At 41.2% G+C, this 12698-nt stretch overlaps 1 protein-coding gene across 1 annotated transcript; it reads right to left on the bottom strand.

Moving 5' to 3' along the window:
• Window positions 1–213: 213 nt before the first annotated feature.
• On the bottom strand, window positions 214–11985 carry CD164 (CD164 molecule). The gene is made up of 6 exons (XM_042803542.1): window positions 11754–11985; window positions 8869–8952; window positions 7477–7551; window positions 5373–5504; window positions 4257–4337; window positions 214–3300 (listed from the first exon to the last, which is right to left on the bottom strand). The coding sequence occupies exons 1-6, from the start codon at window positions 11875–11877 to the stop codon at window positions 3140–3142; spliced, it is 657 nt and encodes a 218-aa protein (XP_042659476.1). The 5' UTR covers window positions 11878–11985; the 3' UTR covers window positions 214–3139.
• Window positions 11986–12698: the final 713 nt, after the last annotated feature.

Below are 12698 nucleotides of genomic sequence, written 5' to 3'. Positions count from 1 at the left end.
TCTAAATCTGAATTAGTACTGTTGCATGTACCAAACACAAAGGTAATACTGTATTTAGGAGAGCTAACTTAACTCTTCAAAGCTTTCAAAGCTTTCATTCTCCCTCTTCCCTTACAGTTTCTCAATTCCAATGGAAAACAGCTCTTATCTCCAGAAAGTCAGCAGACAGTTCCCTCTGGGATTGCTCACATTAAAGAAAGTTTACAAATAAAATTCCATTCAACAGATTTTATTTATCAATTTGGTTTTGCGATTACAACTGTTTCAGTTTTCTTCCACTGAAGACAAAATACAAACTTTTACAGCAACACTTGCAGAGAACATTCATAACATAATAGCTTGATATTTGCACAAGTTGGCTTCAAGAAAAAGCCAGGTAACTTGGAGAGTCACTACAGTTCAGTGCCTAAAACTGATTTAGGGGAAAATATAACTACAGATCTATGAGCTACCTTCCACTTCAAAACACAAGGCCGAGAGAAACTGCAAGTTGTTACTTCAGGTTTTTTGCTAGTACACAGCACACATCAGCTGATACTGCCATTTCACAAGGGAGTACTTACTTTCTACAGTGCAGCAGCCAAGCACACAGTGAAGATGTATAACGCAGCCTCCCCTCCCCCCAAACAAATGAAAGAATCCGAGCCACAAGGCTGTAAACTGTGGATTATACCTTGTTGGCAAGGCTAATGAGCAAGCAGTGCATAGTGCAGGCCTTCCAGAACATGACTAAATTGATATAGTAAAAGCTTGAGTTTTTCAGATTGGCATCTGTATATGTCAGAGATCCTGGGTTTCCAAAAGTCTTGGAAAGTTGCAAATGCTGGCACCAAGAAAAATTTAGTAACTAAGGCAAGGTACCCCTTCTACCCTCTTAAACAAAATTTGAGGCAAAAGATTAAGCAACTTTAAGGCACTTTAAAAATTATTTTTAGTTTGCTTTACCAGCATACTTTATCAGCAACCTAAATCAGGATCAGCATAGCTCATAAATAAGCATTTTAGCAACATTTTACAGAGCAACACCTTTTTTTTGTGGCAATGTCTTCCATGCTATGAAGTGTTCTGTAGCACTTTTCTGCAAGTTTCACAAAAGATAGCCCTTTGAGGCCAAAAAAAAAAAAAAAAAAATATATATACTAGGCATACAGTTTGCTTTGCTGAGCTAAAGGAGAACTGTCACACTTTAGAAGAGTATTTTGCTCACTTCAAAGCACAGAATACAAGCTCATAGATATCTCTTTAAACAAAGGTAATAGAATAGTTCTGAGATAGGGAACAGACAGATTAAGTGATTTCACAATAAGGCCAAGGATATACCACCTAACCCACACACATACTGTTGCTGGAAACTGGCTGCTCGTTCTGCTGTTTTAATAAACCTGAGCTGATTGTCTGTTTTGTTTAGAAAACCAATAGCTGATGAACTCAAAGATACAGTACTGGTAAGTAACTTCTGTATTTTGTAGCAATTTGAGTTTTATATGCAGCATAACAGAAACAATGCCATTCAAACTAGAAGAACACAATAAAGCAACACTGTGCACTTTCAGTTCCCAACTGAAGTACACTTCATTTGCTTCATATTTGAAGTTCCATTGCCATGACTATTATCTGCATTAATGCTATCATTTTGTATTGGGTGCCAAATTCCAGTAAGGTCAGAGCTAAAGACAATACTACATATTAACCTGAAATTGAGGATCAAGGGATAATCATCAAAAGCTATGTATTATGTGCTACATCTACCACTTGATTTTATCTTTACTTCCATTTTTCCTGTGGGTTTATTTTCACAGGTGCTCGAGTCGGTCTGTATAGGACATGACATACCTTTGATACTGAGATCACATGGCTGATCCAGCCAAGGGAAAAAAAAAAATACTATTTGACCAAATAGATTTCCTTAATCAGTTCACTGCAGGGTGACACAAGCCTGATGCCAGGAAGGGGGGAGGGGAAAGAAAAAAGGTGTAGCCCTTGCAGCCCCAGGACTGCAGCAACCTTGGCTAGGATCAAATCAGCAGATCCTCTGAACTACCCTTAATTGCTCCTTAAGCAAGTAGACATATAGGAGGGTAAAAAAGAAAAGCCCCAAACCCCTGAAATATAATTACAATGAGTTTAAGAACCATTCGAATAAGAAAAACCTCAGGATTTCAAGTACAATTCTAAGTTGTTGCCTTTTTATACAGGGAGTGAACTGAATTTTACCAGTAGTTTTATGATTGTTTTTTATAGGCCAGAACAAAAAGGAAAACAAAGCTTCTGTTTGTAGTTGAACATTACTGTACCATGCTCCCTCACCCTCTAACAAAGTCAATCAGGGACAGTTATTTAGTGTAAAAAGTTTTTAAACTGGAATGCTCAAGTCACATGTATTCCATTTGCCTATATAAAGCTAGTACTCAATAGTTTTATATTTGATATAGGTGGGACACTTTTGCAGCCTACTGATTTTTAGTCTTTTAAGGCACTAATCTTCATTTCCCCTTTAGAAGGATTATCCCTACATCCCTTCTCCACCCTCAACATTAACTGGAAAGGGCGTAGGATTTCTGTTTGGAATGTAGTATTTTATCAGGCAACCTTTATTCTTGTGTAAAAAACCCATGGGTTATGTTATTCTGCTAAGACATTATCAACTTCTACAATTCTGATGATCTTTCTAGCAGCACGCTGTAAGAGCCACAAGCTAGTATAAATGGTATTTCACTCCCTGAAGTCAGTCACCAATAATTCACATCTTGATAAAACTGAAGGGATACTATATCAAATGTTGATTAAATTAGCCTTCACAATAAGTCATCATGAGATTGTCTACTCAAGACAGTGTTGCCACTGAATAAGAATCTCTGAACGTCTACATTTGGCATATAAAAAAAAATGTCCCACAGCAGCAGCCACTAAAGGAAAATAAGACAGCCATTAGAACCCATGCAGCATATTGCAAGTAATCCTGTTTAAGAGATTCATATCACCTCTTACCAAGTATAATGTTGCAAAAATATTCTTTTAAAGTCTTCTTTTAGAGATTTAAAGGATATTATGAACTGCTGTCTTCCATGAGCAACAGAAAATATTTTGGTTCAGTGAACTACAAGTGTTGGGCTACTAGTCCATTATAAAGTGGCAGGTCCTAAAGTGTGTGATAGTTTCGGTCTTTTGACTTGCAGAATTTGTACAGAAAGAAAACAACAGCCTGCAGACCCAGAACAAGGACAATTCCACCTATGAAACTCGCAGCATCAAATGTAGATTTGCGTGAAGAAGGTGCAGGCGTCACAGTAGCATTTGTACCTGTTAAACACCACATTAGAGTTTGTGAGTGCACAATGCTCACAATGGCTTTACAGATTTTAGTATTGGCATCCTTGCATTAAGATTACTCAAAACATCCAAATACTACCAAGAAAACAAAAAAATAATCAAAAGACATGTCAGCAGCTGCATTTAAATTAGTGATACTGAAACTGTGATTAAATACTGTTTGTACAAGGCTACAGCTATTTATTGCCAAACTGTTCTGGACCACAATACTGAGAAAGTCCCAGCTGGACTTTATTTGTACTTCAAAAGACAAAGATTTCCTCTTTTACACAGAAGTATTGCTATGCTCACATTCAAAACACATTTTCCAATCTCTACTGCTTACTCCAGTCTTTTGTTTAAATTAAAAATAAATTATTATCTTCCATCTACTGTACTTTACCCCAAGAGTTACGCTAAAAGAAATCAGCTGAAGCCATGACTTACGAATCTGGAAGTTAACAGCCATCTGCCAATGACTAGTTTTGAAGAGCTTTACTTCATGAGAGCTTTTAATGAAATAACATATTCAGGACTGATGTTGAAATAAAATACTTCAGCCTATTCCCATCACTATTCCCATTTTTTTTTTTTAATAGCTATCCCATTATTATGCTGTAAGTGAAAAACGAAATACCACCTCCCAAAGACAAGTGAGTTAACAGGTGACTTCCAGCCACACTATTATAAGCAGCCAGCTGATTTTGTTTGACCAACACATTCCTGACTTGTAAAATCTCACCAACTAGCTGTTTCTCAGGGTATTAGCTTGCTACAGACATATATCACCTTAAAATTAGATATTCCAGAAAGTTAGAAGTGACATCAGAAGTTTTATCAATACTACTTTTAATGTTGTCACTTGTAAGTCTTTCAAGATAACGCTTTTAAAGTGACACTAATTTCTAATTATTTTATGCTTTAATTATGCTAATAGTAGCAGTTACCTGGAATACTGGGTGTTGTGGTAGCTGAAGTAATGGCAGTTGTAGGTAGAGGAGCATGTGTAGTTACACTGGTGACGTTACCTGTTTGAGAGAAGACACTATGTATATACCATAAACTTCAAGAGAAAAGTTTGCAAGCACTGAAGCTCTTCTGTAAATGATTTGTCTTGTTTTCCTTAAACAAGGATAAACTTTGACCTCAGACTGTACCCCACACAATTTAGATTTTCATCTGCATGGCATTAAGCCAAGTTTCTACATAAAAACTTCTTTTGAACATCATTATCCAAATACTTCAAGGTTCTCCACAGATCAGATAGTGATTCTTCATTCAGAGAAAACCATTTTTCTTTCAAGCACTAATATAAATGTTGGTATTTGAACAAGAACCAAGACAGCTGCTTCAAGACAACTGAGAATCTGCATCAAGGCAAAGAACTTTAATGAAACAGCCCTTAGAATCAATTTGTATTTATCGTATTGAAAAAGTACTTAATGTAATATCTCCAGACAGGACAGCAACATTTCTTCTTTCTCCCCTGTTCCAAAAACACTAACTGTGAATGACATCACTGGAATAAGCCACTCACCTGTAGCTAGCCTGTCTCCTAAAAGCTCTTCCATTATCAAGCCAGAGCACTCACCCTCCCCTGCCCCAGATTATTATTAAAAATTAATCAAGTATTCTACCCTACTGTACATTAGGCTGTTCTGAGTCTAAACAAAAACCAACTCACTACCTTCCAACTCCCTTAAGCAGCAGATGCTCTTAAATACGAGATTTTTTTTTTTTTTAAAGAACTTCACTGTTAAGATGGCAGCACACGTAGGAACAGAACCGGGCAACAAAAATCAAACTTGTAAAAACTCAAGATTAGCAAAAATTACTAATTTAATTCAGTTACCACTGAGCCAATTCTTAATTATATTGGAAAGAAGCATCTTCTATTTTATAAAATCCACTTCTTCCAAACCTTGGGACCATTTATGTATTCCATACATCAGTTGTCTAGCAGTCATGTTACTACAGCGATCTGTGGAAAAAGCCCTTGTCCTTTATTTTTTCTCCTATTTTCCTGGTTCACTGCCATTCCATGTTCAGTAGTACTATATTACCTATAGTAGTATGAGCTGTGGTAGCAGAACTGGCTGTGGTAATGTTGGAAGATGCTGTGGTAGTATTGGAAGGTGGTGTAGTAGTATTGGAAGACAGTGTAGTAGCACTGGGAAGAGGAACATCTGTGGGAGCTATGAAAGAAAAAGTGTTACATTAAAGAGATTAATAACAGAATTTAACTTTAACCCCCACCCCCAAGACGCAACAGCAACAGGATGACTTTTAGGGAATTCATATAGCTCTGAATTCTATTGTAGTTTTGGTTTGGAATTACAAAGCAGTTGAGTGTTCAGTCCACCACACTAACAGCAAAAGTTGAACAAACGAATATATGGAAAACCCTGTCACAGGCAGCCCAATCAAGCCAGTGTTCAACTGGCAACTCAAGATTCCTCAAAGCAAACAGAAGAGTCCTATTGTACAAGCACAGACTGTGCATGCCTTACACAATAGGAAACTAGGTGTTCAGTACTGCTTCCCAACCTCAACGTAACTGAAACTGAACCTGACCTATCAAGTTCAGCTAGAAATAAAGAGTGGTTGCACAGCTGAAGCAGCATGCAAGGAAAACCAAGGCATCCTCAAGAATCTGAAAGTTTAGCTAAAGCTTTCTGTTCTGAGCACTGTTGCTGGTTGTAGGTGCTCTCAGCTTCAGCATGTGCTGTAAAACAACCAGGAAAATGGTGAAGCCTTCTGCAACTTACTGTATTGAGTTAATCACCCATGGACCACTTACCTAAACTGCTGCTTAATCATGCACCAATACATCAGCAAGCTTCCTTCTGAAATACTATTACATCCTGAAGCCTTTAATGCTCAGGGTGATTTAATTGTGGTTATTTACATCTTGAAACAAGTCAGGATGGTGGGAAACCAGAGCTGACACTTCATAGAGAAATAGGCTGGATATATCAGAATCTACATTCTCTCGGGTCCCACCTGCATCAAGTCAGTTTAGGTCCACCTTAATGCTTTTCCACATCAATATCCAAATGTAGTGCTGAGCCATGATACTGTAAGAACTGATAGGGTATACAGGTTCTCTCACACCAGCAGAGATCCTTGACTAAAGGTGACAATTAAGTTTCCTTGAATATGCAGAAGCTAACACACAACCACCTGATAACATCACTACAAGTTCAACAGGAACAGGTTGTAGAAATTCTACTCTTAGATATAGAAAAAGGCATTGTAAAAGCATGCCCTCTTTGAAAAGTACTGAGAAAAGATACTTTTAACACTCCTGAATAAGAGGCGATAGTTACAATTTCAGAAACAACACAGAAGTCCAAGTATATTGATTTCTGACTGGCTGCTACCACCACAAGCTAGCCCAGAGCAGCATGGAAGCTTCATCTCTGTTGGTGCAAGCCAGCCCCTTTAGCAGCACTGTTGAACTCATCTAGACAAGAGTATTAAGAATTTTCATTTGCTGTTCTAGATCTTAAACCCAGAAAATCCTATTTTAAAGTCCGTATCTTGTCAGCTTTCAGAAAAACTAAAACTGGGGTGCTTTCACAAAAGTGAAATTCAAGATTTAATCTAAATTATTCACATCCTGCAAATCTGTTTTGCGCAAGCAGCACAAATTAAATTTAAAGGCTGAAGTAGATATGCAACAGACCACATTCCTAGCACGAAGGATTTACCTTATGCAGTTCTGTAACCCAGACCCTGCACTTCACAACTGCATGAAGAGCTGTACTAGTTCACAATTAAAACTGGAAGGTTTATAAGTTTTCCACATTTACTGTATCTCAGATGAAGCAATGGACCTAGGTGAAACTTGGATATGCTATATATAATAGGAAATGTCACCCATTTTAATCTAAGAATCCAAGGCAGTAGCCAGAAACACGTGTCTAGTAAAATATGACAGGCTTCTTGAAACAGCAACAATAAGCAGTTAACTGAATGAAAAACAAAATAGTGTATTTTAATATCACATATCATAGGTTCAAGCTGGAAGCAAAGGACTTATTTACATACTTGCACGTGCTCATGTAAATTGTAGAAGGCATACTAACACAGGTCAACAGATGAAGTTGTAAACACAACTGCTTCACATTAAACAATGTGAAAGCTGAATATCTAAATACTTACAAGAACACTGTTCTTCAATTGTACAGTTGCCATACTTCGACGAACCTGCTTCTGTTTCATTCACACACATGTCTTCTGTCAGAAAAGGAGAAAGACTATTTACAGCAGCAAAACTTTGAGGACATTGTTTCTAAATACTAATAAACTGTTCACAGGAGAAACTAAACACCATTTTCCAGCCAGGATAACATTAAAGCCCCTTCAGTGCGCAGGACTCCAGTCTTATACTAATAATTAGAAAAGCTTTAGTGTTTTCTTTCACTACAGCTACTCTGCCACTCAAATCAATACTTAGGCAACACTTATATAGGGTTATGCACCATTTTACAGCATAGCTTGATATTTTTTCTTCACAGGCTATAAAATCAGACAGTGTTTCTACTATTTGTGGCATTTTCCAAGATAAACATTTTGCACCTCTATGATAGCATCATAAAAAAATTGTACTGTCTTATATTCTACACTCAAGCAAAACTTAGTTCCAACTTTTCAAACAGATCCTTGATGTTCAAATAGTTGAAGACATCAGTTTCTTACTCTCTGCCTGCACACCTTTCTCCCTTGACTCATAGTTCAACCTCTCCCTCGAAGCTAGACAGTTCTCTTGGGTTTGCAGTATGTGCCTGTTGGTCAGACAACACATGCAGAATTCAGAAAAAGAGCTTCTTGAAGGACACTTGTGCTAGAGAAGTTACATCCAAAATTCTTTTCATTAGTTCATAAGCTTCTCAGCTTTCATATATAACTTTTCTTGGTCACCTACATGCAAGTGTTACCAAAAAAAAAAAAAAAAAAAAAAAAAAAATCAATTACAGTCAAGCCTTTCTCTCTCCTCTTACTGTTTCCACCTGAAGACTACTTATGCAGCCTTCGTATGACTTTGTCAACAACAACCTCATCTCCTCCAGGACTGAGTACCAGAGGTCACCTAAATGTAGTTACATCCAATTCTCCTACAATGGGAAAAACAAGGCTCTGAATGAGAGACCACGTAATGGCTCTATTATGCTCTCTTCAGTGGGTTGCAATTCTTAGTTTTAGCAACACTACTCTTAACTAATCTTATTACAGGGATGCGCATGCATGTCAGAATCCTTAACAAACACAAGTGACTAGTTTGTTCTAAAAACGTTACAAGCCATCTGGAAAACATTAGCTTATCAACAGCACATATTTAAATCAGAAGCCTTAAAAATCTGGGATTATTTTGAACACATTCAGCTGTCTCTACATAAGAGTTTGATATGTTTAACTGATACAACTTATGCTCCATTAGGTTATCAAACAAACAGTGTATTTGTGTAATGAACATTAATGTAGATGAAGTAGGTCTAGTAGAGTTTAAGGTTCTGCATAGCATAGTAAGGCTCTGCAACATGTAGTCATCCTTACTTTCACATCTGATCCACTTGCAGCCTGCTACATTTGTGTCATTACCAACACACCAACTGCAGTTAGAAAAGTTTTCACAGAAGCCTAAAAAAACAAACACAAAAACAGGAAGAAATGCATTGGTTAGAACAAAAGTACCACTGTCAAAAGAGCAACTTCACCCACAGAAACAACTCTTTGATCCGTACCTTCCCATATGTACATTTCCCAGGTTAAGGCACAACCCTTCTCACTCAACTAACTACAACTTAAAGCTACAACTTAAGAATGCATCTGAGAAGACAAATACTTTTCCCTCCAGACACTACCAACACTCCACAACCAGACCTCTCACATACACCATGTTTTTGCCTTATGTGACCTCTAACTAGAGTAAACTCCAATAATAAAGAATATACTATTCTAGTAAAGTTACCAATGTCCACCAAATTAATTTTACAGAAGTTCATTGAAACGTCAGACGGTAAGAGCCATGTTCCTTTTGATTACATTTTTCCTTCAGGTAATACAGCCAGCTATAAATAATCCTACAGTAGAAAGCAACCAAAGTATGGGAAATAAAGATGAGAACCTAGAGGACTTCATATACAAATACATATAAAGGAGAACAGAAAGTCAGTCTATTCATATTTTGATCACAGCAGAAGCCAGCAACCTAACCAGTCCAGCTGCTTTTTTATGTCACTCGGTCAAACATTGTTGCCTTAAAACCACAATGACAACACATCCACTATCTGAATCAAATAAGATCTCCTCCCAATCTACAGTTTTACTGCATTAGTTTTAATTAAGACTTACTCATATAACTATCATACTCGGAAAACCCACGTACAACCCACAGCTCCTTACACCACAGACTCTCTAGCACATTTCACGTCATATCCACCTACTCCAGGCACCTTTGTGTGACCTTTCACTTTTCTCAGCTCTGCTCCCTGCTATTCACAGATCTCTGGCAATCAGCAAGGTAATTTACATCCCAAAATATCAACTACAAATACGTTAACTAGCTTCAGTATTCTTGCAATCTGAATTAAGCCTGAATTCTCCTGACCTTTGGTAGATTATGGTAGGATCAGGCTAGAAATATCGGTGTTATTTATTTACTTTCGAGAAATTTAAGAAATGAAAAGACCTTTGTCTGTTTCTATCAGTGAGGTATGCAACAGACTTGCTCTGTTCCCTTCAGAAATAAGGCACTTTGTCCATTTCAAGAGCTATATGACAGTTTCTGGATTAACAGATTTCCCCCCAAAAGTAATTTATTTTTCTAGGTATACAACTGAAAAACTATCACAGCACGCAGAACACTCACTTCTGACAAATGAACAACATTCACTTTTGTAAATTCCTCACTGGTACATAGAAAATTTAGCACAGTACATCTGTGGAGACAGGAGGACAGTCAGTGCAGTCAGCTAATACCAGGTGCACTAGGACTTTTAGTTTACTTTCAAAACAGCTTTCCCACACTAGCATGGGGGAGGAACAGATTTGCAAGAGTAAAGGACCAGGCAACGTTTTTATCATAGCAAAAGGTTTCAAGACTGAGCTGTTAAATTCAGAATCAGTAGCAGAGTGTTAGATATTCTCCCAGTGCTCTCCTGGGGTCTTTGTATGGGATAACAGCAAGCTTCCCAGCTCTCCCCATCATCAGGTGCCTGCTCTTCACTGAAAAAAATGACTCTGGTACCACAAACTCAGGTCTCAAGCACCGGCAAGCTCACGCTTGCACCCAAGATAAACCTGCCTGCTGTGCTGGCTCTTACACGGTAAATTCAGATATTCCCCTTACACTTGAGGAGGAAACCTGGAAAACACTAGCAGAACAGTGGCAGTGCTGGACCAACACTGCCCTCTCCCGCTGCACCGGAGCGGTTGTTAACCTCTGACTCTCAGCAGTCCTCAAGTAGTTCACGGTTCCGACAGGGTGCCCGGTATCAGCCTACATCACCCTACATCGCGTCGTCGGTGATAGGGCTGAAGAGGAAATCTAGAAGGGCTGAAGCAGAGGATACTGGACAGCTTCACACTTAGCTGCACCCAGCGCCATCACGCGATGCGGCCAGAGAACATTATAGCACTTCCAGAACAACTTCTCTCCTTAGCTTTCTGGGGCATGCGGCACGTTTTGTGGCTCTTGGCCACGTAAACACTTTAGCAAACAGCTCACAGGGCCAGAAGGATTAGACAAACCCACTGGACAAATAACGAACCTAACACCAGGATGACGAACAACCGGGAGCAGTGACAGAGCAACACTGCTTACTTAATTAACTCCAGCAATTTGACTTGTACTAAGTTTGCAAGGAGCAAACGCTCTGCGTACGTTGTACCGGACACAAAGCTCCCCGCTACGTGCGCAGGGGGGGGGGGGGGAATTTACTGGGGGCGGCATCGAACCGCGCTAACGGATCTCCCACCGCTTGCACCCAAATACTTCACAGCGATGGGGGAAAAAAAACAAACAAACAAAAAAAAAAAAACAAAACCCCAAACAAACAAACAAACAAAAAAAAAAAAACAAAAACAAAAAAAAAAAAAACAAAAAAAAAAACAACCAAAACGACAGCGAGGGGAGCCAGAGAGAAAAGGGCAAAAAGCTCAGAGGGCTGCGGCCAAGGCGCCGAGGGCGGCGGCAGCAGCGCCCCCCCCCCCCCCCCCCGCCGGCACCGCGGTGCTCCCCACGACGGGCGCGGGAAGGGGAAGGGAAGGGAAGGGACGACCGGCCGGAGCCCGCCCCGCTCCCCCTCAAAACGCGGGGCGCCGGGCGGGGCGCGAGCGCGGGAAGGGGAGGGACTGCCCCGTCAGCAACTGCCGGGTGAGGGGAGGGAAAGGGGGGGGGGGGGGGGGAAGAGGGAGGAGAGGGGTCGCGAGGCACTCACCAACGGTCGCGGCGCCGTCGTCGGCCGCGCGCGCCCACGGGCCCTTCTCCGCGACCCCCGCGGCCAGCCCGCCGAGGCAGGCCAGGCTGAGGGCGGCGAGGGGGAGGGCGAGCACCCGGGCCATGGCGGCGGTGTGGCGGCGGCGGCGAAGCGAAGCAAGGGGTAACGGCCGCCGCTCGCGTCCTTCCGCCCGCGCTCCGCTCCCCCTGCCTCCGCGCACTCTCTCGGTGCCGCCGCCCCGCCCCCGGCGTCACGTGAGCGCCGCCGCCGCGAGCTGGCCCCGCCCAGCCGCTCTCCCCTCACCCCCCCCCCCCCCCCATCCTACCCTGAGTAAACTTAGCAAATCGTACCTCACCGTCGGGTAAGTAGCTGTGACACAGTAACAATCACGCGTGGAGTTTAGCCGTCAGCCTGCAGCACTTGCAAATTTTCCAGCCGTGCTCCAGTCGGCGTCGGTGCCATCGCAGGCGGGAACGGCACCCACGGGGGTTTGGGTGGGTTCGCGCTGGAGCGAGAAGGGAAGCGCGGTAAAAGTTGTAACCCGTGTCCCCACTGTTGTCACCTCCGGCCGCAGGGTCGAGAGCGCCTGGAGAAGGATGTTCGCTCCTCGCATCGCTTCTTTCGGTGGGCTTGGCAGCCTTAGGTTTGCGGCTAGGCTCGATGATCTTAAAGGTCTTTTCCAACCTAAACGATTCTGTGATTCCTTCCTGACCACTGGGGAGAGTTCCCCCCCTGCCTATCGTGTCCCTCGTCTCTTCGTCCTTTTCCCCGAAGGCAGCTTGACTCAATGTACATCTTCAACGGTGGACTCTGCAAACAAAAAAATCTGTGTAAATCTGCCTCAACATTTTGTGCAATGCCAACACAGGCAAATGTCGGGAAGCAAACGCTCATGCCTGCTTGTAATCAAGTAGAGCCAAGCTAGAGCTATACAGCAAATTCTAG

The sequence above is a fragment of the Tyto alba genome, unplaced genomic scaffold, assembly GCF_018691265.1.
Source record: "Tyto alba isolate M040663 unplaced genomic scaffold, T.alba_DEE_v4.0 Super-Scaffold_40, whole genome shotgun sequence".
NCBI classification, from domain to species: Eukaryota; Metazoa; Chordata; class Aves; order Strigiformes; family Tytonidae; genus Tyto; species Tyto alba.
This window is presented reverse-complemented; position numbering and strand designations above follow the sequence as displayed.